Source organism: Rissa tridactyla, chromosome 14 (assembly GCF_028500815.1).
Source record: "Rissa tridactyla isolate bRisTri1 chromosome 14, bRisTri1.patW.cur.20221130, whole genome shotgun sequence".
NCBI classification, from domain to species: Eukaryota; Metazoa; Chordata; class Aves; order Charadriiformes; family Laridae; genus Rissa; species Rissa tridactyla.
Genome location: NC_071479.1, coordinates 9,291,037 through 9,316,783, shown reverse-complemented (window position 1 = coordinate 9,316,783; position 25,747 = coordinate 9,291,037). Strand labels below are relative to the sequence as shown.

General features: G+C 52.3%; 1 protein-coding gene across 1 annotated transcript in view; it reads right to left on the bottom strand.

Annotated features, from left to right (window-relative positions):
- Positions 1 to 25,747, bottom strand: part of ASTN2 (astrotactin 2) — a 373,499-nt gene that overhangs the window by 73,230 nt on the left and 274,522 nt on the right. Inside the window, 2 exon segments of the mRNA XM_054220714.1 lie at positions 18,601 to 18,749; positions 19,889 to 20,022. Of these exon segments, the coding sequence (XP_054076689.1) occupies positions 18,601 to 18,749; positions 19,889 to 20,022 (283 nt within the window).

Sequence of the window (25,747 nt, the reverse complement as noted above, 5' to 3'; positions counted from 1 at the left end):
CACTCCCCTCCGCAAGGAGTTTTCCCGCATGGGCAAATACTTGCACAAGCAAATGGGTTTTCACAGGAGACTTGGTCTGCTGGAGCCCTAGGTCTGGTCCGGCGCCCAGGGCTGACACTGGAAAGCAGATGGGAGGTGCCCTGTTGAGCCATCAGAATGGGAAACCTAAGCCTCTAATTGCAGCTTTCCTGCTCACGAGCCCCTCAGACATGGTCTCCTGCACATGGTGCAAGATGCACAAGGCCAAGGTCATCGCCTAGAACAAAGGTCAGGTACTCAGTTTCCAAAGGGAATCCAATCTTGAACTCTTCCTCTCAGAAATTTATCCCAAATGGAACACGGATTAATGAGGTCTATTGGCGACGGAATGCAACTGTTCAACCGGCGTTGGAAAAAAAGGGAACCAAGACACACAAATTGCAAGACACTCTGACAAAGCTACTAACAAGGGTGTGCAAATCTCCTTGAGTTCCCGGTCAGAGACGACAGGCAGGAGGGGGATGAAATTAGGAAACTCAAACATAAATACACTTGTTAAATACAAACACCCAGAAAATATGGAATTCAGTACTGTTTGCAAGATTTTAAAAAAACAACCCCAAAACTATACAGAAAAACTGGTAAGGTCTAACATGTGTAAAAAGGCCAAACTTGAGGGCGTTTTTAATTTAATTATTTTACACGTTATTGAAGCTTTGATGTATTTTATCCCTCCAAATGGGCAGATCTACGCTAAGTAGTTGTAATACTTGCAGCCAAACCGGCTACTTGAAATGCAAATTAACAATGCGTTCCAGTCTGATTTAACTTTCACATTCAATAACTCGGGCTTTTTCCCTGCTCTCTGCCCTTTTTTTTCTAATTTCGTTGCGAGATTACCCACTAGTTTTCCTTTAAACCTTAAATTACTCTTATGCATTCTCTACATTAGTTCCACACTGAAGCTATTTGTTTGGGATTAGTTATACTTACCTAACTCGAGGGGTGCTGGGAGGATTACTGGGAGTTTGCAAAGGGCTCTGACGGTGGAAAGCACTATCTAAATGCTAAGTATTACGAAGTCAGATGAGCTTTTTACTGATCCCGATAGGTAATACCCCCCTCCCCCCCCCCCCACCAAACTGGATGCAGAAATTGAAAGAGCAGAATCCTTTTTTTGGAGAGACAAATAGCGGCAGAAGGCCAAGCCAAGGTCCACAAATAAAAGAAATCCTAAAACATCACTTAAGGTCAAAAAAGGGCTGGCTTTGTCCCTGGTATGAATGAGCGCCGAGCGAGCGGCAGGACCCAGAGCAGGGGCAGGGAGGCTGCAGGAGGCAGAACCACACCTTGGGGGTCTCCTCCCCAGCCTTTCTTCCCCATTGTCCATCACGCAAACCGAACACCCAAACAGCTCTTCTGGCAACAACATGGAGCCCGGCTCTTAAACAGAGAGGTTGACCGAGCTCCTCTTCTTTACAAAGACGAGTTTTACTGACGCAAAGTGACCTTTTGCGGGGCAATGGTATTCAATCATTTCATCTTACAGTAGCACTTCCAGGTGCCAAGAGAGAGCAGGGTCTTGTTGGGAGAGATTTTATACACATACACACGGAGCAGGCAACTCCTGTTTCACGGATTTGGACTTGATGATCCTTGCGGGTCCCTTCCAACTCAAGATAGTCTATGATTCTATGAAATACTGTCACCATCATAGTCCCACGCTGGCTGTGTACAGACACAGATGGCAAAAAAAAAAATAACCCAAATGAACAAACCCATGTCTTCAACAAACTCATCACGACCGTATTTATCAAGGTGGGAGGGTTAAGGGGAGTGCGGCCCCTTCCCCAGTGCAGACACTAAACCCTGCATCTACAGGTGAATCCCTCCCAGACATGGCCAGGAGAATCGAGATGGAGATGGAGGTATGAGGAAGAAGGGCATGGGGATGAGGAGAAAACCAGCTGTCTATATGCACAGCAGCTTTTTGGGAAAGCTTTGAGAAGAGCTTTGAGCAAAGATGATGAGGGGACAGGGACAGTGCAAGGATCCTTCTTTAAAAGCCTGTTACATAGGCAATAAAATTTAAAGTGCTGGGAAGAAACTCAAGAGATATTCAAGAGGCCAACAGCAAAGCCAAGAAGTGATGGACCAGCACTTTAGGGTTGAATACTGACCCCAGGCGCTCCCATTCCCAGGTCCTCAGCTCCTGGCATGGGCACAGAGGGAACAGCTACCCAAACTCTGCCGGTGAGAGTCTCCATGGGGAGGCACACACCAGGATAGCTTTGCATCACAGGGCTGAAAAGGAGGATAAAGACAGAACGTTGGGTTTCTTCCTTCATCTTCCTACAGTGATTTTTCCCATTGTGCCACCCCGTGGCTGGACTCTGCCACCCAGACGGGAAACCCTCATCCACAACCGGCGGAAAGAGAGGAGACAGCATCCTTCAGCCCCCGCGCTTCACCCGCCAGGGACCAACTCCCTCTATATTGTACTTTTCCCCCAGCCAAAACTATTCCACGAATTTGACCTTAACTTTTGTAATAGTTTGGGGGTGACGAACACGGCGTTCTTGACGTTGCTAGTGTTTGTGAAAAAAACAAATGCAAAAAGAAATAAATAAGCAAGCACCCGGCCACAGACTGCGCTTGGTTTCACTGTGGTTGACATTTACAGCCTACGGTGGCTGTGGTGAGGATGACGAACCGGGGTGGGCAGCGGTGCCGCCGGGCAGGGCACCGTGGGCAGGCCAGCGAGGGGCTGGGTGGGCACCCACCCTGCGGGCACCCCTCCCAGCACGCAGCATCCCTGCAGACACTAACAGGCTCTTTTCCTGGAAGGGGCACCTTGGCACCACCGTCCAGGTGGCAGAGTCCAGCCACGGGGTGGAGGCTGCGTTCGTGAGGACGCACTCTTGGTGCTTGTGCTCTCTTTTTCCTGCTGAATTCCACTTTGGAGAAATACTTAGTGAGATGTTGTTTCTTGGGGGGGGGTGTGGGGTGTGTGTGTGTGTGTCAATATCTCTTGTTAGGCCAACTGATACACCTGGAGAAGGAAACGGGTCATCACAGAGGTGGGATGTGCTTACCTAGAAATCATTCTGGAAAGGCATGGGGTTAATTTGTGGGGATAATGGCTCAGTTCAGCCTTTAATTCCCTCTGGCAGAGGTAAAGTCCTGCCTGCCCAGTCTGCCTGACCTCCTACCCGACCCCAGGCGGGTCCCTCCATCCTTCTCCATCTGCTCAGACCACGGACAAGGAGCTGCCCCAACACACACCACGCCTGGTGCAATGGGGCTGTCACCCCAGCGGGGACCATCAGCCCCTGTCAGACCCACGACACTGGGTGGAGGACTCTGGGGAAGCGCTCTCTTAATTATTCATGAATCAAGACAAGCTTCCTAATTGGGAAAAGAAAAACTCTCGCTGGAGATCAGCTGCTGATTGCTCCTAAGAGCAGAGGGAAGGGGTATGCTCCTCACTTCCTCCGCAAGCTTTAAGAGCACACAAAACAGCATTTGCAAGATAATTTGGTGGTCACAGAGGACTGGGTTTTATTCCTGAATTGAAAACTGGCTATTAAACCTCATTTAAAGAACAAAATAAAAATAAAACAGCAATTTCTTTTTTTATTCTCTCCCCATCATCATCATTAACCTTCTATCTGCATAATATCCCTCTGCCAAGGATCTTCAACTGAGTAATAAAATTTTAGTACTTGAACCTTTTCAGTGCTGTGGAAGGGAGTATTCTTCTCGTTTCAGAGAGAGGGAAACCAAGGCACAAAGAACTGAAATGACCTGCTCAAAGTCACACTGGAAATTATTAGCTGAGCCAGGAATAGATTCCCCGAGCCCTGAACCCGGGGAGGCAGCGCACCCACAGGTACGCTGCTCTTACAGGCCAATTAGCTTTTATGGAAACGTTTAAGGAAACATTTCCTTTCACAGACTCTGCCTGCTAATTTACTCCCAAGCTTTGTCATCTGTGAGCCAGAATGTCTTAGTTTTAGGCTGTCACGGAGCAACTCAGCCCCTTCCCTTCCTCGAGACAAACGTGCTTTCAGCAAATAAAGACAACACAGAACCTTGCTTCATGCTGGTTAAAAAAGGGCTGGAAACGGTTTTTCTGTGGGCCCCTGCCTACTAATTAAGTCTGATTGCAGAGACTTTGTCAAAGCAGAGGCCTTTGCTCGGAGACACAACCATGGGGACTCCCAGGGCTCGGGGTGCCGAAGCAGGCTTTGCTTTCCAGCACGCTGCTCCGTTTCGGTCTGCTCGGCGTGGTGGGGCAGAGCTCATTTTTCACCCAAATCCTCAATGTCCTCAGTCCTGCCTTCGTGGGAGCCCGGAGGGAAAGGCAGGCAGGGCCAGAAGAGAGAAGGGCAGAAAGGATGGGAGCGGGCAAGCAGGGCGCAGGAGGAAAGTAAACCCGTGTTTGCTTTCCATCCCTCTCCGCTGAGAAATGGTTAATAGGTTGCAAGGTTTCCACCCTTCCAGGACGGAGCCTTTTCCTCCCCTTTCGAGTGCCCCCTGCCTTCCTCCTCCAGCGACTGGGAAGCTGTGACTGCTCTACACCGCTGACACCTCGGCTGCTCTGGAAACCCATGAACTGTTTGAGAAAGGTCAGCTGGCAGCCGCTGCATCCCTTCTCCTGCCTTCCCAGCCCGCACAGCCTCGGGCAGTGCAGGAGCCCCCTCTGTAGGCAGAGACCCACATTTACCAGCACCCCCTGCTCCCTGACATGTTTTTTTTTCCAATATCCCCCCTCTTCGTCCACCCCAATCCAAGGGCCGGAGGGAGAGCGGGACTGCGGAGCTCTGTGCCAGCCGAGGACCGGGTCTCTGCTCCGCTGCTCATTAATAGCTGGCCCCGTTACACGCGACGTGAACCGAGGCTGGCCATCCAGCAGGACAGCAGATTTGCCATCAAAACAGCCAACATCTTGCCAGCTTGCTGCTGGCAAAATAAAACAAGCACGCCTCTGTACAGCTCTGGGCTTCGGTACATCTCCTAGGTCCGGAGCTGCCCTCTCTCCAACCTCTCCAAAGCAGTCACCTACTTTTCTCTGGCCTCCCAAGAAAACCTGAGCTCCCCAGGGCTGCACGAGCACCTTCCCAGCCCGTGTTACGGGAGCTCCTACACAGTACAACAGAAGGAAACCATCCCCCCCGCCATGCTCCTTCTCCATCCTCTCTCCTGCACCTCCTCATCCCAGCGCTGCACATCATCCAGGTGATGCTCTCCAGCATTGCCCCCCCTCCAAACTACAGCCTTAAACCCAGCTCTGGTTCCAAATGACCCCATTTGGTCCATTTTATATGCTGCAAATCCTCCCCCCGCGCAGGCACTTGCAGGGGCCAGCAGTGAATTAAGGGCAGCTGAACACCAGACTGGAAGTAGCCGAGGCAAAATTCCCGCCTGGATGCAAACAAGCTCCGTCCCTCCCAAAAGAGGAGACTTTCTGGGGGTGGGAGGTTAGCAGCTGAGTCAAGGGCTTCTGGCAGTTGTTATCAGCCACTACTCCTACGGAACAGTTTGACCACAGCTTTTAAGAGAATGTGTGAATTCGCCCGTGTTTACTGCACTCTGTCCTCACCAGTTACAGTGCCTCCTTGGAGATGCTCAGCCTGTGTTCACGCCATCCTTTTCCACACAGCCGGCTCTTCCACACCCCTCCCGCTCGGCCACACGCCCTGCGGATTTGCCAGCAGCCTCGTAAGGATTTGCTAACCCAGAGCAAGAACCCCCCAGTTTGGATGGTCTCTAGCTGGGAGAAACATATACTCTTACCCGCTCCCAGGCCCCTTGGCAGGAAGCCCCAAGACGTGCTATCGCTCACGCAGACAGGTGCCCCATGAAAAATAGGGGGGGGGGCAAAGTTAGGAAGGAAGATGATGAAGATCTTAAGTCAATTTGGAGGCACCCTGAAATAACTTGATTTCTCTGGTGTCCCGGGAGCACTCCTATCCGAGCCGTAACATTACTCATTTTCATTTGGAGAAGTTTCAGCATGTAACAAAAATATCTCAGGCTCAGTAATGAGGCAAGAAATCGTGCTTACGTAGCTGAGCAAGTAACATCACTCAACTTCCCTGTCCTTGCGGTGGAAGAAAAATGATTGGAGAATAAATTAATCCTAATAAATGTAGGGTTCTGATCAGGCATACATAACCAGCAGTGCGTCTGCAGGATGAGCAATTGATGAAGTCATTGCTTCAAAGGTGCCTTGATGCAATTAGTCACTTGTAAAACACGCAGCAGAGAGGAAAATCCCGCTCCTTTTGTTAAGGAGCATGAAAATGCTCCGTGCATCAGAGTGATTTATGGGTTACAGTGCAGCAAAATTAGAGCGCGCGGCAATTAGGGTTGTTCTCTCCAAGATGAAAAGCCAGGGGGAGATGAGAGAAAGGATGGACAGGATGCAGAAGGGCCAGATGAAGGCAATACGCCAACACCACATTTCTGTGCTCTTGGTTTTTAACAGGGATTATTTCCCCTTTGCACAAATCATTGCGGGGGGGAAAGCAGGCTTCACATGTAAAACTGGTGCCACTGAAGATGAATCAAGTCATTAATCACCAGCATGAGTATCTGTAATTAGAGCTGCCGGGAGTCACAGGAGCAAGAGTCAAAGGCTCTAACAGGATTATGGACAGAGCCAGATTGTTTTATGACTAATATTAGCAGATAAAGGGAATCTGGAGGAGCTCGAGGAGGTCAGCTGATGAGCGTGGAGGGCAGGGAGGAAGGCAATTCCCATCCCCAGCCCTGCTGCCCAGCTTCGGTGTCCACCGCACTGCCTGCCCACCGCCGGACACACAGAGAGGAGGGTAGAGGCTGGCCCCAGCACCCTCCTTGCGGGACACCCCGGGGGGACAGGACCGTCCCACAGCCCCCAGGATGCGGGCTCAGCGCAGGGCCGGGAGCCGCAGGGAGCTGGCTGACCCAGCCATGCCGAAGCGGTGTCGGACCCGGTGCAGCTCGGCGTGTTCCCGACGAAGGCGCCAGCTGTTTGCGGCTGGAGGAGGCAGGCAGATGCCGAGCAGCCCATCCTCGCAGTGCACATCTGGGGCGAGCGGGGAGCGCCTGTGCGGCTACTCGCCTCCCACCTTGCCCAGATGAACCGGGCAGCTTTCCCACATCCCCCCCTCCATCACTGGCTGCCTCTCCAGCTCACACGCTCCCATCTCCAGCCCCGTTCCCAACAAGCCCCGGCATGCCTCTCCGCTGCCGCCCGCTTTCGGGACTGGAGGGCGCAGGGAGGCTGGGAGCTGGGGCCAGGCAGAGCAGGCACCAAAAGTCCCTCACAGCCCCCCCGGGAGGGGAACGTGCAGCCTCTCGCTAGGTCCAGGGGCCCCAGCGCCCAATTTTCAGCAGCTATTGCTGCTTCTCTGAGCTCATTCTTGAGGACTGGAAAAGGTCTGGGAGCTTTCAAAGAGAGCTTGTTAGCTAAATTAAGGAGACAACGGTCCGTGCCTTTGCCTGCAGAGAGCAGGGTGCTGAGACAGGGCTGAGCTGCCAGACACCATCCTGGGGGCATCTGGGAGCAGCAGCTCCATCAGCTACAGGGCTGTGGGAAGACCCCCGGCGAAGTCAGGATGCCAAGAGGGAATAGTCCCCACAGCCACCACACGCTGTTCCAGCAGGGTCCAGTTTGTCCCCGTGCACCCAGGTGGGATGGCCATTCCCCATCTGCTTGAGCTGTGCTCCAGGATGGAGCAGACCTGGTGGCTTCTTTTAGCTATTGCTCCTGCTGGCCCTGGCCCCTCGCGGGACAGGCACATTCGCCTGGGTTTGACACTCTCTCCTGCTACCAAGACAACACCAAAGTTGTCTGGAGGAACTGGAAATTGAGATCTGAGAATAATCTGAAGCCAAGTGTGAACTTTTGAGGCCTGGGAGAAGACATCACGGTAAACATTAACTGTACATGAATTTGGACTGCTTGCTTTTAACTGGCTCTTCTGGATTTAGAGTCCATGCGCAATTCAGTTTTTGGCCGTTACTGCTGAGTGCCTCAATTTCCCGGGCTGAACAATGAAGCTGGTGAGATTTATCGATTTCCACAGATGACAGCACAGGATAATGGAAAGTATTATCTGTGGTTGTGTGCAAGCTCTCCTCTCTCGGTCCAGCCATGCAGCTAACACCTGCGCTCCTGCCTTCGGTGTCCTTACAAGTGTGCACACATGTGAGTGTGCCACAGAGGGCCAGATGGAGAGCGGGGTCCCGCAGCCAACGTTCCTGACTCCACCATCACTCCAGGCATGTGACCGGGGAAAAGAGTGAGCCTTATCAGTGCCAGCAAATTGACCTATCTGCAAAGGACCATGGGTCTCTCTAGGGTTGAAATTCAGATCTTCTCAGTGGGGGTAATGCTCATATTGGTGAGGCCAGTCCCAAGAACAGCCCAGCAGAATGACTGCAGGAGCTGGGCTGCTATGCAGGAAGAGCCATTGCCAGGCTCCGAACGCCGGTAAGGTATTTCCTACCCTAGTGTCACCCTATTTCATCAGGGTGAGTCATCAGACCACCACAAAAAAACCTCAGGAAAAAAACCTTGCTTCTGTAGTCATGATCAGAAACTTCCTTTATTAAATTAATGACCATCCCCTATCTGTCATCTCACTGCTAATAAAAAGAAACGAGGGCTGGAAGAAGTGCTGCAGACTGGTGCCTGGAGCCAGGCTTGTATCAGCAGAACTCGTGTCCAGTAGCGCTGCAGAGCTGCTGCCAGACACCGCACGCAGGAATGGGAGGAGGTATTATCCCCAAACCAAACAGCTCTCCAGCATAAACACGGTGGTTCCCCTTCTCCAATACCCCTTAGGATGCTGCTTCAGCGCAGCATCCCTAATCAGTACAGCCCTGAAACACTCATTTGGCCACAGGGACAAGCTCATCTCACTGGCTCTGACTGGACCAACATGACATCCTTCCTCAAATACATCCCTCACATGGGACAGATGAAAGGATGCACTTAAATGCTCGCTGCTAAAATGATCCCCTCTGGGATGTATCAACCCCTTCCCCACCATTGGCATGACGTGTGCTAGCAAGGAGAAAGACCTCACTAGGTCCAAACGACACCAATTCAGAAAATGAAGCTTTTTCTATCCCAGGGTTCCTGGAGACATGACGCCCATTTGAAAGATATGTTCTTTCCTCTGCAAACAAGCCCCAGCGGCAGGTCAGCACCACCCACCCCTCCCTCCGGCAAAGGAGAGGTCATGGTCCCATTCTCTGGAAGAGCAGGATTACAGGGATGGAAAGAGTTCAGAGACAGTCGCTCCCAGCAAAGACCAAGTTAACCTGATGCTGAGATAAGACCGCTCCTTGACCCCACCACACAGGCCCCATCGGTGGGAACCCAGCAGGGGAACGCTGCAGAATATCCACTCTATCCCCCATAACCCAAACTAGCCACAGCAGTATTTCCTATTATGTCTCCATAACCTAATCTGACCCCCTCTAGGGTCTCCAGATTAATATCTGAGAAAGCTCACAAGTCCAATCACCCAATTACAGGGAGGAAAGGTTTAGCCTATCTAAACAGCATGAAATGTAACATAGCCCCAGCTGCCCCCTCCCTCCCAAGAGCCAGATCTCAATCCCTAGCAAGCTGAACAAACTGGGAAGGGGTCACGGGGGAGATGGGGAGGGTCTCTCCCTGCTCTTGTATCATACGAAACCTGCAGGAGGAGCAGCTATTTTAATTGGCAAATCCCCTGGCTCAAGGTTTAATCCCTCTCCATTTTTTGCTTAACTTCCCTCAGACCAAAGCAACATGGGGAACAGATGACATGCCCCACCTTGAGCCGTTTACCCAACAAGGGGAGCCCCCATTGTCTCGGTGATGGTCCTCAGGACACACAGCGTGCACAGCCCAGCTTGGGAGATGCAGGGATGAAGGGCTGGTACCACCATGAGCCATCTAACACAGATGCGCCTGGGGAACGGTGTGGGTTAGAGCAGCCCTGACGCCGGCAGGGCAGAGCTGGCAAGGGGCAGGATCACAGCCCAGAACGACTGCAACGTCCCCACAGTACCTCCTGCACTGGGGTTGAGAGGTTTCAAACAGGACAGAATAGGCTGTCCCAAGGCAGCCTTTGTGCCTCCTTGGATCCCTTTCCTACCCTTATTTCCTTCCAGAGAAGCGTGGAGGGACACCATCTAACTTTTTGGATTGTATTTCAGCCACCTGACAAAGCTGAACGCATGGGAAACCTCAACAGCAGCCAGAGGAGTGGAAAGCAGATTCCCCATCCCGTTCAGGATCTTATCTCACGCTTTGGCTAGCATGAGAGGAACATGCGAAATCTCGAGAAAGATCCTAACCTGGCAGGGAATCCCAGTCTGGGCGTCATTCAGAGCCCATCCAAAGGGAAGACCCATGTGTCTTGCTCAGCGAGCACGCCCAAGTTTCCTCCCAGAGCAGGGTTGTGTTGCATCTGTGAATGCCCCACAGACTAAATTTTCCAAGTAGCTCAGGGCGACATTGCCAAGTGCCAGCTTTGCAAGCACAGACTGAGCTTCCCTCCAAATTCCAGCCGCAACTTATTGATTAGAAAAGCCTGTCTAGTCAATAAAGGCTCCTATGAAAAAGTTCCACTGAACTGCGCTCACATGCCATGATCCGTCTGACCGTGTTAGCAGCCTTCGCTTTTGATGCTTTCTGACAAGATGGATTTGTGGCCTTGACTTTTCCAGATCAGGAGAAACTTAATCCTAGAGGATAAAATTACAGACCAGTAAAAAAACCCCTCCATGACTGGCCTCATTAACTGCCATTTAAGAAGTTTAGCTAGAAGGGAGCATCTCCAGCTGTCCTTTGCCCTGAGGCAGAGGTAGCTCTGAACAGACAGCACAAAGCCCTTGGCAATCCAAGTGCATGACATACTCGTGGCACCATCCAGGCTGCTCCGTCCTCTGCAGTCAGCAGGGAACGGGCAGACAGTTCCAGCTCCCCACCGATGAAGTGATTTGGGAGAAAGCAAAGATAATGCCCACTTCTGTCCAAAAGGTGTCTGGGCAGGCAAACACCAAAAAAACCCTGGAACGACCATATGGAAATGTGAATTAATGAAATATTTCAGTAACTGACTCAATCCTAGTTGAGAGCTGAGAACCCTCCACCTCCCTTCTGCTTTCCAGGATACAAAAATGACACTGGTAGGCGGAAATAACTACAGCTGTCCCAGTGGGAGAGAAATCAGTGAGCGTAATGGCCAAAATTAAGCACTTGCTTGGTGCTATTGCACAACACATCCCAGGAAGCAGCTTCCAAAAACTTGACCTTCTCTTCAAAGGCTTCTTTTTGAATCATCTTTCCTTTCGCTAACAAGTGAAATGGATTCAGCGCTCAAGAAGGCTACTCTGGGTGTCGAAAACATCTCTACCCATGCGCTAGTTACAGGAGAGGCAGCAGCAGCGACAGCTTCCACAGAGCAGCCCTGCCCTGCCCAGGCTCGCCGCACACAGGCAGTCACAGATGAAGCTCTGCTGCATTTCCACCCCCAGCACATAAGCGAGTTAGTCCTCCCCGAGCAGTGGTTGTGATCAGCCGAACACCTGCCCACCAAGAACCCAGCTGAGATCCACCAGGAAGACCACCAAGGAACGAGTAGGTAGAAGACAACCAAGCAGTGAGTATAAGACTGGCAATAGTGGGTCACCAGCTCCTGACTACCATCCTCTACTTTGGTGATGTTTAAGGACCTCTTTTGAACACAAGTCACACACACAGATGCCCCCTGAAAGAGCTGCTGCTCGCTCCCATGCTGAGCACTGACCTTCCTGACCGCCAGCATCACTGCGCTGAGAGCAGCAGTCTGGTATCATAGACAGGAAAAGCAGAAGAGCTGCTCTCCTGAAACCAGCAGAGTCTCTTTTCCAAGTCTCAGTTTGCAATCCACCAGCTGCAGAGCCTACATCCCCTGGGACAGCTTATTAGAAAAACGGCACCTATGCTAGTATCGGTCCCTAGCACTCCTTATAGAGAGAGCTTTGCCACCACAGGGCTTTACAGAGGTAGTCAATGCTATCACCCATGCTCAAGATCATTAGCATCTTTAAAAACAACTGGTTTAAACACTCATGCTTTAATATCCTCCACACTTCATTAGCATGAATTAAAACTCTGGTTGTTCACGTATTTACCCAGCTCCTGGCTGGACCTGAAGCTCCTACAGCTTTCTAAGGGCAGTGTCAAGTCCTACTACTCTCTCTGGTGCCCAGCCTGTTTGGAAGGCAGGAATCTAAGGATGATTTTAAGGCATGTAATAGGAGTGCAACCTGGTTGTACAAAGATTGCACTGACAGGCACAGTATTTGTTCTGGCCTGATGGCTTTTTCTCTTCTTCTTCCAGCCTATCACTGGTTTTCACATGACAGTAGCAGCACAGCTTGCACACAAGAAGGTGTACTGGAAGTGACGGTTGCCATAGCTATATCTATACAGCCCCGGCCATCCAGACACGTCAGAATGATGCTCTACAGAACAGAGTTAAGTTATAAATAAGATACTCTCAAGCCTCAATTCGGAGCACTACTTGCAAGTGTACAAAACACTAAGCCTTCTGGTTTGACCTCTTTCACTTTCTTTTATAGACAGGATGCGTATTCAAAGACTCCTCTGCAGAACAGCATTGCTCCAGAGACGCCTGTAACTCTGGCGCAGTGACGTGCACAGGTTTTATATAACCATACCCTCAACTTCTGTACATCATCCTGCCCAGCCTTCTCCCCAGTCACCCTCCCCAGCTCACCCACCAGCTCTTCTCCACACCACAGTCCTGTATACAGAGGGCCCTAGTCTACTAGAGCACTCTGACCAAGCTGCCAAAGCCTGATTCTCCTGCTGTGAGGTCTATGTGATCCCCAACAAGCTCCTTCAGCAGGCTGTGTTTCTGTGCTCCTTTCTTTGAGGATTACAAGCTGTTCTGGATGAGGGCTACCTCTTCTTCCGAACGTGATCACCGCCAAGCCAAAGAGCCCCAGGAGCAGCTGGGATCCCTCAATGACGTGAGAAATAATAAAGTTTGGGAGACTCTGCTCAGATCTCACCTGTCCTTCTGCGACACAGCACCTTGTGACCAACAGCAGCACTGCTGTATGAAAGCAAATGAGCGGCACTCTTTCTTTTGTATAGCTTTTCCAACTAACACCCCACAATATCCCCACGTACGTTAACCCAGCTGTCAACACACACTGGGCTGCAGAAGTGGTACCACAGAGAGGAGAGGGGAAACCACGGCGTAAGAGCCTATGCAGAACAGGACAGAAGACGATGGGCCGGGAGAGAGGTAGAGCCTTGTAATCCACCTTTCGCAATCTGCTCGCAGCACAGAGCAAGCAGGGCATTGTGACAATGTCACATTCGCACTCACCGTCACCTTCAACCACAGTGACAGCAAGCGCCGCTTTCACAGAATCGTCCAGGTTCCAAGGGGCCTTTAACAGCATCGAGTCCAATCACTAACCCAGCACTGCCCAAACCACCACTGCCCCACGTCCCTCAGCACCACGTCTGCCCAGCTTTTAAATACCTCCAGGGATAGCGATTCTACCGCTTCCCTGGGCAGCCTGTTCCAGTGCTTGACAACCCTTTCAGTGAATAATTTTTTCCTAATATCCATCCTAAACCTCCCCTGGCATAACTTGAGGCCGTTTCTTCTTGTCTTATGGCTTGTCACTTGGGAGAAGAGACAGACCCCCACCTCGCTACACCCTCCTTTCAGGGAGTTGTAGGGACTGATAAAGTCTCCCCTCAGCCTCCTTTTCTTTGTTTCTCTGCATCTTCCCAGTTCTACCCACTTGAGACTGGAGCCCAAGCAGGAGGAGTTGGCTTCACGCTCAAGGAGCACAGCTATGACATGTGCTTTGCAGGGGTACGGGGCTGACCCACCGTGGTGGTGGGGAATAACTGGGAGGTGCCACGTATTCCAGTGGTCAGCACATGGCTCCTGACAAAGCAGCGAATGTGAAGCTGGGGGGACCTGGGACTTGCACCCCGCTCCGCTCTTGGAGGCGAGTACTGTTCCATGATGAAGGTCTCATGCTGAGGTTAACTCACTGCCCAGCTCTTGTGACCTCAGGGAAGGCATTTTCTCTCTCTTGGTTTTTTTCCCTCCATCTGCACAGCAAGGGAGAGCCCCCCGCATGATCTGCGGGAGGAAGGGTCTGGCTTACAAACGGCAAAGTGCTCTGAGATCCTCTCGTGGCTCACACACTGAAACCACCAACTCCACAGGCCTCCTCACCCTCCCGTGCGCAGGTGCATGGCGGCCACCCACCGAGTCCCCCACAGAGAGCCGGGGCCCAGAGGCATGGCAGGAGCTCGGCACCATCCTGTGGCCCCCGGGGCTGATGTTCGCCAGCCTTGGCCAGGCCCTTTTGGATTGATCCGTGGTCGGAGACCTGGCAGCAAACAGACAAGGGCAGGATGGAAAGAAAACTGCACCAGGGAGAGGAACATTGAGAAAGACACCGAGGAGCTCCCAGAGCTACAAAGCAACACAGCAGCGACATGGCCACCACCCCAGGAGCGCCACAGGCCCCCCACAAGCCCACAGATCCCAACACGTCACACAGAGAAAGCCCAGCTCCTCATCCTCCCCTAGCTGTCCCCAGGCCTCCTGTGTGTGTGCTACAAGCACATTCAAAGCGCTTTTTTTATTTTTAAACCTTGCATTTTACACGCTCACAGCAGCTGCCCCAACCTGCGCTGGCCCCCAGGTGGGTCCGACCTCCCAGGTGGGCCCTGGAGACGGTCCAGAAGGTGTTAAACCAGGCACAGGTCTGCCTGTCCCCACCCGAGGACTCTATCCTTCGCGTTCCAGATGAAGCCTCCCACCGCAGCTCGTTGGTTCCCAACCCTAAATCCAGGGCAAGGATCCTTCTGTCCTACCCATCGTGAGCTGAAGGAGGCAGCACTCCCCATGCAGGACCATCTGAGTGGCTGGGCTCAGCTCAACCAGGGGACCTTCTAAGCCAGGGCCACCACAACAGGCAATGGCAATACTCCAGGTCCCCAGTCCAACATGGGCAGGGACACGGCCTGGCTACGGCAACCAGAACTGAGACATAAAAAGCACTTTGCACTGCGGTCATATTATCCCCTCGTCCCTCCCCCTCATCCCCTTTGGAGCTTCTTAACTTCAGAAACCTTCCTCCAGAGGAGTGTTGGAGTGACAGAAAACATTTTCCAAGCCTAATATCAGTTCCAGATGTTCACAGCCATTTCAGTTTGTACCTCACCCTGTAAAACACATTTCTCCCTCTCCCTCTCTCAAGTGCAGCGCCTGCTTCATCCATGACATAATGCGCTGGCGGGCTCAGCCGCGCACACACGCGCGCTTGCGCCCTCTTCGAGAGCCCCATGTTCAAACAAAGAGCATCACTCAACTACAAAGCCGTCGCACACATGGAGTTATGAGTAATTTCACAAGTTTTAATAAACAGTTGGGGATGTAATTGCTCTCAGTCTTCTCCGCTGGCTCCCAAGTGGAGAGCCGCTCGCTCCCCATGCACTGGTGTTGAAAGCGTGGTTTGTTTCGCACACAAGTTCACCTCCTATTAGCCTCAGATGGTCCAAGGGCTGTGTTTTTCTAAGCACCAGTAATAAGACTCTTTAAAAAGCACGTACAGCCGGGGGCAGCCGACCCATGCAAGCTCCCACCTCCTTCTGTGGCATCGCCGCTCCGCATGGAGCCCGGCAGGGAGCAGAGGGGACGCACGTTACACCAGCCTCAAAACTCCCTCCTGAGACTGCTCCAAGAAGAAGAGGAGCAAGTATTTTCTTCCTCAAGGGAAAGGCTACATCTTCCACTTGCAAAGCAAGGGGGAGGCCAAGGAGTTTTGGTAGCGTGGGAAACTGGAGGCTTTTGGGGGACAGGAGGGAGGCAGAAGGCAGGTTAGGCAGGGGCCAGGTACCATCTAACTTGCCATGGGGCTGAAGAGCAGGTTGGCACAGCTCTAGCCCCAGCCAGTGCCAGGAATCCCAACAAGAAACGGCTACAACTACAATAAAACAAACAAACAAAGCCGTACAAACACAAATAACCCACACGTTTAAACTCAAGAGATCCAAGGGATGAATGGCAGAAGCACCAAGAGTGCTCAAACCTTGCAGGATCCTCCCAGCCCAGCGCTGCCATGCTCTCCAGATACCCAGGGTGCACCTCCCAGCAGTGGGAGCAACCTGCTCCTACCTGCCCGCGGCCACGAGGCTGGTGGGGAAGGAAGATCTGCCAATATCCATCAAAAGCCATCCAAATTTCATATCCTCCGCCCCCCTTCCCAAGGCTTTCTTCTTCTGGGGTTGACTTATTTTTGTGTGGATGCTGCTCAGAAGTGACGGAGGTGTACAACATGATGGGTGGATGATGGTGGTGAGGGGATACCCACGGTAGGATTTTTGACCGGGTGAAGCATGGTACCAAGCAAAGCCTTTAAGAGCTGCAGCAGTCAGCATCTCTGCAAACCTACGCCAAGGTATTTGCAAGAATCAAGTCATCTGGCATTAGGGGCCTGTAGGGTAAGAAAGGAATGAAGGCAGGAATGTTGTTTCGTTATAAACAACATCGAAAAAAAGGAGAGATTTAGGATTGGCTTTTCTTTTTAATTGTTAATGGGGTCATTCTGTCCCAAATGGTCCCCCAGAGCAGGGAGAGGGGAGGGCAGCTCCCCACAATGAATTCGATCGCCTGTCAAACACATGGCAGTCATAAAAGGAAAATAATAATAATAATCTGTATTTCCTACTCTGGCTGCCAGGCAAAGATCCAGCCACTTCAAAGGAGAAACCCCACGTTTCCCCAGTCTGGCCTCACCTGACCAACGTGTGAGCAATCTGGAATCCCCATCCAAAACAAAGCCCCTCCTTTGGTGGCTTGTTTTCTTTCTCCGTTACTGGAGGGTGCCCCTCCAAGATAAAGAACAAGCCTTCTTCCATGCCGGGAAATGGGAAACATGACCCAGGGGCCATGGCCACATCGGGCAGCTCTGGAAGTGGATGCTGGCAAGGCGTAGGAGAAAGGTCCTGCGGGACAGGACTGGTGTATGAGCCAGGAACCAGAGCTCCTTCTTGCGGGGGTCTCCACAAACAGGCGGGGCGCCCCAGAATGTGAAGCCCTGGCTCTCTGCAGCAGGAAAAGTCAAGCTCTTGCAGCACGAAAATTTTGGATATGGCGGCAAAAAGAGGCTGCAGAAGCAGAATAGATGGACCTGAGATGAACAGAGGGTGACAACTTCCCTGTGGCTGTCAGCTGGAGCAGCTTCCCCTGTGGCAGCTCATGGCAGCAGAGAGCTTTGGCCTAGAAATCACTTACAAAATCAGCGAGGAGAAGAAAAAAAGCCACCACCACACACAGAGAAAGGTTCTGCCCAAGACCTAAGGACTGCCTGTGTGCAAATCCTGATCTTGCTCTGAATGATCTTCCTGAAATTACCTTCCCGACAGAGAAACGCAGACAAACGTCTTGTCAGGATGTCCAGGAAGCCCCTGCAAGACTGCAGGAGCACAGCAAGGTTCCCCCCTCCATTGCCAGCCACGTCCCCATGTTCAGTCTGGTCCCTCGTCCTTGCAGGCAGCCCGGACACGCTTGCCTCACATAAACTCACCAGGCTCCACCTTAAAACAAATGAGGTTCTTAACGACCCAAAGCCGTAGCTGTTGAAAATTCTTGCTCCAGTGATGGGTGGAAACCCTTTTCCTATGTTCCCTTACCCGGAGGTTTAAAATTCAGTACTGCCAGAGTCTGGGGGAAGGAGCCCTTCGCTCAAAGGTAAATCTCTGTTTTGGTCAACAACGCTGGCCATCCCTGACGTGTCACATGAGCTTTTTTAACAAACAACATCCAAAATCCTTGAGCAAAGAGCAGTAGGAGGTTTTGCCTGGCTTTCCCTGCAGCAGTAGCATCACTCAAGGTCTCAAATCTAATACCGAAATACACCACTGATTCACCCAAATCAAACCCCATCCTTCACACCCCTCCACCTTGCCCAGCAGCTCCTGGAGCGTGGCTTGAATTGCTGACAAAGCCTTTGCAATGCAGGGAGCGCTCAGTCCAAGCCTGAGCTGGGAACAAAACTCCAACCCAGGGAAGTTTCAGGTTCCCCCGGAGATGTTGCATGCTGGTTAAGTAATCCCTCTAAACATTGCAGGCTTTAAGTTACCTCAATAGGTGTGTGAGGCAACTTAAAGAGTTCTTTCAAAGGCTGGCACACAATGCAATACTCACTGGAACAGACCAGTAAAGCCCTTGTGTTGCTGAGGGCTGACCTTCCTCCCACACCCACCATCCTGTAGCATTTCAGACTGATCAGATCAAACAGTCGCTTCAGTCGGAAACTCCAACTCACAGCTTTCCTACCCCAAAAGGGCAAATAATTTCCTTCTGCCATGCTGCATTTTTGTATTTCCCCTTCCCCTCAAATAGCTATGTTTGTAGAAACCTTCAGAAACCTCTCCTGAACGAAGCAGGTTTGATATCTCATGTAACACCTCGGCTCTATGCCCCATTCTCCACAAAAGCAGTGGGTCCCGGCCCGGCGGGGCGCAGGATGCATCCCCCCGCACCAAGAGGAGCTCGCCCTCGCAGCCGCACCCACCTGTGTAGAGGTCCGTGTCCGTGTACTCATCCACCTTCTTGTGCTGCAGGACGTAGTCAGACACCTTCGTCCCAATGGCAGGCTGCACATCCAGCCACTCCAGAGAGACCACGGTGCTGGAGGGCTCCACGTTGGGGGAGAGCCGCAGGCTAGGCAGGAGACAGGAAAGGAACCACATAAGACATCAGCTCCCTTTTTGGGGAGGAATCCACCTCTACAGGCAGCACAGCCCCTGGCAGGGCTCACACTCGTACGCGAGACAGGGGGCACAGGGGAGAGCGTGTAGGTGAGCACAGAAGAACTTCCAGTTGAAGTTCAGTTGGGTGCAACCTATGCAACGTGTGTCCTTACCTCCCCCTGCTCCTCTGTAAAAGCCTAGGTTGTGCAACTGCAACCCCAAATATCCCATCTAAAGGAACCTTCATCTCCTGGGAGAACTACTGAACTTCAGCAGCCCTGTGGGGAACTGGAGACCAGCTGCCCAGGAGCAAAAGAGAAGAGGAGGATCCAGTTTAACCTTTATGCAACCCAGCAGGGCCGAGCCTCGAGGAGGGGAGGGTCTGCTCTGTGCTGCCAGCGAGCGAAGGCGAGGGAGGGAGAGAAGGGGCAGGTGTGGCTGTGAATTTACCCAGCTGCAAATGAGCAAAGCCTCTGATGGGTGTGAGCAGAAGCCAAAGCAGGGCAGCTGTGCAGGAGCTCCTGCCCGGAGCAGGGGCCACGTCAGTAGGGACGAAGGCAGAGCAGCCCTGTGCTCCTGGCCGTGATAGCATTAAGGCGTCCTCTGCTCTTTGCGTCGGGGTAAACGACAACACAAAAGTCCAGGGCTACAGAGAGTCCGGCTCCAAACATACGAGGCTGTTTGTTGAACTCGGGATGGGAAATGAATCCCCCCTGAGGATATTGGCTCACTGAGAAGGTGTTCTGCTCCTTGTGGATCGCTGGAGCCAGTCTTCCTGCTTTCTCAGCTAATTTTCCATCAGTTTGCTCCCGATTTGCTCTTGCTCTGACAAGCCACAATGAATTGCACTGTAATTCCATTTCTTTCAGCATTTGAAATCCCATTCTACGAGCCCTGCTAATCAGGTGATGAAAATCTATAAGGAAACCTTCCAGGGCCACAGCCGGAGCCAGGATATCCTAAAGGCATCAGTCACGCAGTAAGGAGCACTGGACAGCGGCCCCGGGGCTCGCCGGTGAGAGGAAGGAGATGCCCGTGGGCCGAGCCTGTGGGAAAGGGGCTGGTGGCGGGGGGCTGTGACCTGCGGGAGGGGCTCGCACCGATACGTACACAGGCGGAGGGAGAGGGCTGCAGTTCGGGAGTCCGTTCTCATCAAAGGCGTTGAGGTCACACCTGCACCAGTCTTCGATAACATCGCCTTTCCCCGAGCACCAGTATGAGCTCATCAGGGCTCCCTTGAAAGCCTGACGTGAGAACAAAAAGCGTGAACACGTGTGCTAAAGACTCGGGGAGATCCAGCCAGTGGCTCGGCCGCGCAGCGCTGAGCGTCAGGGGTGGGTGTGCACAGAGCTTGTGGATCGGGAAATACAAGGAGATCCTCCCCAGCTCTGCCACGGACGCTCTGCATGGCCCTGGGCATGGCCCTTCACCTCCCTCTGCTTTAGCTCCCGCAGATCGAGGGACGCTGGCTCATCCCTGGGTGCCGCTTTTAGTGTGGGGACGGGGATTATCTGCACGATGGCTCCTACAGAGGGGATCTCCTGCGCTGGAGGACTGAGCTGCCTGAAGAAACACAAACCGCAGCCCGTTTGTGACACTGGAGATCACACGTAGGGTACCTTTATACTGCAGCTGCGCACAGAGAAACCCTTCCATGCGCCCATCCCGTACCTGTTTCTGCCCCCACTAAGAATAAAGTAATTCCTATGCCCCCAACAACACAGACCACTTCCAACCTTCTCGTAGGTCTGTTATTTATACGAGCTGCCCTCCTGCAAGCAAACTGCTGCTTTGTTCACTTGCATAAGGAATGCTCACAAGCAAAACAGCAGTATCTGGAAGAAAAAAAAAATAAATTCCTGTAAAATATTTGCAGGGTGTTCCCCAGCCGGGCAGTGTCCCCTCTGCAGGCTGTCCCCAGCCTGAAACTGCTCCTAATGATGCCAACGGATCCCTAGAATAACAGCTGTCCATCTGCCAGGGTCTGAGCCTGAACCGGTTTGATTGAATTCCCAAAGCCTTCCAGGTCTTTGGTGGTGTCTTCCCCGCGCTCATCCCGCAGCTCCGGGATGCTTGGTGTCGGTCCCCACACTGCAGGACGGGGCATCCCTCGCTCCGTACCCTGCTGTAGTTCAGGTTTCATCGTGGTTTCTCCTTCTACCTTTGCCTGTCGTGGCTAATTAAACCTCCAGCTTGGAAGAAGCATCTCCCCCTGCACACACACGCGGCCAACGCTCAACCCGGCCCTGGGAAGCGACAATGCCTTGCTAGAATAATCATAACACCGAAACTTCGTCCACTAAAACAAACCTCTTTGTAATGCTTTTTGACCTTTTAAAAGGCACATTTCGGGGCCGAAACGCCTTCGCGGGTCCTCATCCGTGCAGAGCAGCCTTGCTGCCAGCCTCCGCGCAGCCCAGCTCGCCGCAGCTCGATTCCGCCCATTCTCAGCCGCCTGCGGATGCCTGGCCCCGGCGATACCGCCCGCGCCGCCAGGTTACGCCTTAAAGATAAAACCATGCCCTTTGAGGAGGACAGGGACGGCTCCAGCGGCTGCGGCATTTAGTAGAAAACTCTAGGAAAAGCGCCATCCCGGGGAGGTTTCTGAAAAGAGGAGGTATAAATAGAGCCTGACGTCAGGGCTCCCATTGTCCAGGGTTTTGTCGCTCTCCCCAAACACCCCCAGCACCTTTAACGAGGCGCCTCGAGGCTCTCGCCTCTGAAACATTTTCTGCTTCCAGGCATTTACAAAATGGGACTGTTCCAGAGCAGGAGGGGAAAAAAAAAAAAAAAAAAAAAAAGGAAAAAAAGGAAGGAAAAAACATGAGAAAGAGAGAAAATGCGACGTTATTTTATTTTCTTCTTTAGAATGTAATTGAAGCACTGGGCTGCAAAGGACATCTCAAAGTAATTGGGGAGCAGCAAAGACAGAGAGGAGTTTATCTGACACATGGATAAATGGGTGCAGATACCATTCCATAGGGAGCGGTGGGTCTGTGCAGGACGGAAACAGAAAGGGATGCACGTAGGTGGACGGGGAAGCGTGTGCCCTCCCGACGAAGCAGGATAAATACGTATGTCGTGGGTGCGTGTGTGCACAGACATGCACTGTGGGCAAAGACAGATGTCGGGTGACCCCTGGAAGAGCTGTACCGTCACACCGATGGCACCGTTCCGCTGTCACCCTGTCCCCAGCCCCGACCCCCGTCGCTCCGCACGCTGCCTCCCTGGTCCCTAACCCAGTGCCTCCCTGTACACCCCCAACCCATGGAAGGAATCCTGCCCACCCCATCCATGCCCTTTAGCCAAATCCAATAGTCAACTCCTTCCTTCCATTTTCTTTTTTCCGATGGTAAGCGCAAGGCTGGATGAGCAATCCCCTCTGCTCTGCCTGCCCAGCCTCACGCGCATTTTAATTAGATCCTGCAGGTACCCAGCCGTCATCTGCCTTGTGTCAACCTTCACACAAACGAGGTTAGCTAATCGATGCGTCCTTCAATTGCACTCATTAAGGCAAGCACACCTACGTGCGCTAACCGGGTTACTCGGCGCACGGCTGGCCCCCGGAGCTGGCTGCTGCCTCCATCCCATTTCCAGCAGCCGGCTGACATTGGGATGGCCGGGCAGTCAGGACTCGCCTTTCCAGCAGGATTTCTAGCCAGTGGTTCCCAGGATTTTCCCATCGGCACCGGGGAGCGCGTGTTGAAGGGTGAGGAAGTGGCAAAAGCAAACTTGATGGGGGGAAACAGGTAAGATCGTGCAGGAAGGCGGGATGAAGCTCCCAGCACAAAGATGTTCACCAACACTTTAGGAGGTTCTATAGCCCCTGTGGGGACACCAGCCTGCTCCCTGGGGACACACACTTGCTCCGCAAAAACTTGAGGACAAACGGAGGGTCTCCATGAGCTTTGAGGAGTCTGTGGTCCTCCCAGCCCTGAAGCCAGGTACAGCTTTCAGTGCAGGTTGCACAGAGCCCACGCTTCCTTCCCTCACCTCCCCCAGCCTGGTCCGGGCTCTGGCTGCGGTGGCAGAGGCTGTTCTCAGGCCCTGGTGGAGATGAGCAGTGGAAGCCGCCTTCCCTTGCAAAGGCAATAGCTTTAACCAGCCCAGCCCCAAAGGCACGCTGCAGGCATGGGCTCCTCCACAGGTGGCAACCACATGAAAACCTCTCCTTCCTTTTCTCCTTCTGAACGCATAGCTCAGGAGGGATGGGAATGCTCACACAAACCCAGAAGAAAGGCAGCTGCCACCTAAACCAGGAGCCCAACGGCTCAGGAAGACCAAGAGCAATGGACAAAGGATGCAGCAAAGGTGCCGAGAAATGTCCCATGGACAGCTGCAGCCTTCAGGAGAGCTGCAGATGGGAACGCATGGGGACCTCCCTGGTCTGCAGTGGCCAAGGACAACCTTCCCCTCCTGCCTTGGAGTGGGCACCTCCATGTCTGTCCTTCCCTACTGCCATGCTCAGAAATGTGCAGCAAACACTCTCCTCCTTGCCAGGAGAAAGCACATACAACAAGAAGACCATCTCCAACACAACCATCCATCTCTGCGTCAGGCGCTTCACCATGGTGGTGACATTGTCTTCCCGACAAGAGGCTCGGGAAGCGTGAAGGGCCTCCCAGGAGCAGCCCTGCCTGCTGGGGATGGCAGAGCGGCCCCCGATGCACCGTCCTGCGCTCACCAACCGCTCCCCGGGATCTCAACGCCCCTCCGTGCCCTAAGGCAATTTTATCTTTCATTTAAAAGTATCCAAATTGTATTGTTTCCCTGTGAGTCAGCCCATTTAGTTTATGTCCTTCAGTGCCAGAGGGGAAATTTATGAGATGAGAAACTGGCTCGAAACGTTTATTTTCTAGATGACGAGTCATGCCATTAGATATATAGCATTATGAATCATAGGAACAGCATCTAATTTGCTCTTAAAGGTATAATAGGTCTGACTCCCCACACCCATACACACACATATATTGGATTGATAGTTCCCCCATAGGATGGCTAGTTCATTTGTTTTGACATGAGCAAGACTTACAGGACCATAAAGTCCCATCTTACCATAAGTTAAGCCTATTCATAAAAAAAATATTAGGGAAACGAATGATCAGCTAAGCACATTCATCCTACACTCGATTGCATATGGATCTTTCTCCTGTTGTTATTTGTGCTCAGGGGGAGGCCATTTGGCCCCATTTTATAGCTTAGACGCTCTGCAACAGAATATAGAAGAACATTTCCTTTGTCCTCTGTTAGACCTGGCTGATGGAGGGAGAAGCATTAAGTTATTTCTGACCGTGGGTTTTCTGGTAACATCCCTGGAGAGGTAAATTATACGACATGAAGGAACCTTTCAGATCAGCGTTTGCAGGACTCAGCACGCACCACAGGGCCTGGTGTTTCCAGATGGGGTACTGGAAAGGGCATGTGTTGGGTGCTTATCTCTGTTTGAACATCTGGTCTTCTCCATGGCTGACAGGGATATCAAAATCTGGCTCGATTGTTTCTTTGGGTCTGGGTTTCTTTGTGGATGGTATGCACACCTCAGTTTCTGGAAAAATTAAAAAGGAAACACAGGGAAATGAAAAAATACCCATAAATGAGCAGGGAGGCTGGACATAGATATGCTGGAGAAACCAGAGAGGACCTAAAAGCTGGCAATTTGGTACATTTTGGGCTTTGCACTAATTTCCCTGGTCTGTTTGCTTGTTTGTGTTTCTTTTTCTAAATGTAGAATGAAGAAAAGAGTGGAAGCGGGCTGGGTCATGCCAGTGGACAGGTTCAGCCCCATGTCCAGGGACACGGCAGCCAACGGAGACATTCCTTCCCTTCCCATTTGCAGGATGGAGATGGTGCCAGCACCACCACCACCACCTTCCCCCGAGCGCGGGCGGGTGACACCGGAGGAGGCAGAGGGCTGCCTGGCGAGGTGCAGCCCTGTTCTGCTCACCAGCAAATCCAGTCACCCAGCGATGCCACCCCATACAGTGCCTGACCCAACCGGGCCACTAACCAGAGCTCCCGAGTGCTGCCGTGCTCCCAGCAGTCCGTAGATGGCAATAGCAATATTGACCGTTCATCAAGGGAAAGAAGACTATGGGATGCAGGCTCAGGCAGGGATTCCACAGCCTGAATGGGATGCCACCACGACGATACGGTGGCCGGAGGAAAAGCTTTCCATGCCCTTACAGCAATGCTCAGTGCTGTTCACAGGAGATAAACGCTGCTTCTTGGTCTAGACATCTCTGGGAGGAGTGGGAAGAAAAAAAGAAAAAAAAAAAAAAAAAAAAAAAAAAGAGGAGAAAAACTAAGGATTTCCCAGGCCAGAGACTCTTTCCAGGATCATGCAGTTCGCGTCTGAAAGTCTGCTCCAGGTTCACAGCAAAGGAGGATGAAGTTTCCCTACTGCTGTTGGCAGGTGATCTCATCTTGTGCTGCTCACACCCTCCCTGCCTCCGGCTGCCTGTCCCCAGGGAGCGGGATCACCAGCACTTCATCCTGGGAAGGCACATCAGTGGTTTACCGGAAAGGTCAGGGTGCTGGAAGGGACCCAGGGTGGGCAGCATCCTGATTTCTGTTATTTATGGGATCTGAGGGAGCAGCAGAGGACACTGTAAAACCTGGCAGCAGGGGAAATAAAAGGCTTTGCGCTGCAGTGAGAGTCCCGTCCTGGGGAGACGGCTCCGCTTTCACACCTCGGCTACAAAGCTCCCCATTATAGCGGGATCGGGGTGGTTACAATGCGGCTATTCTTCCCCGGGAAACGCAAGTCGGATGTGGGCTGGAGCTGCAGCAGGATGCTCCAGTGCGAGAGGAGGAGGAGAAGGGCCAATTAGCTGATACTAAAACAAGCAAAAACAAATAAAAAAAACCAACTCCACACCCCAGACCAAAACAAAAACGCTCACCTCAACAATACAAACACTGTCCCCATTCGCCCTGGCTCCCTTTCAGCTTTGGCGTTGGAAAAAGAAA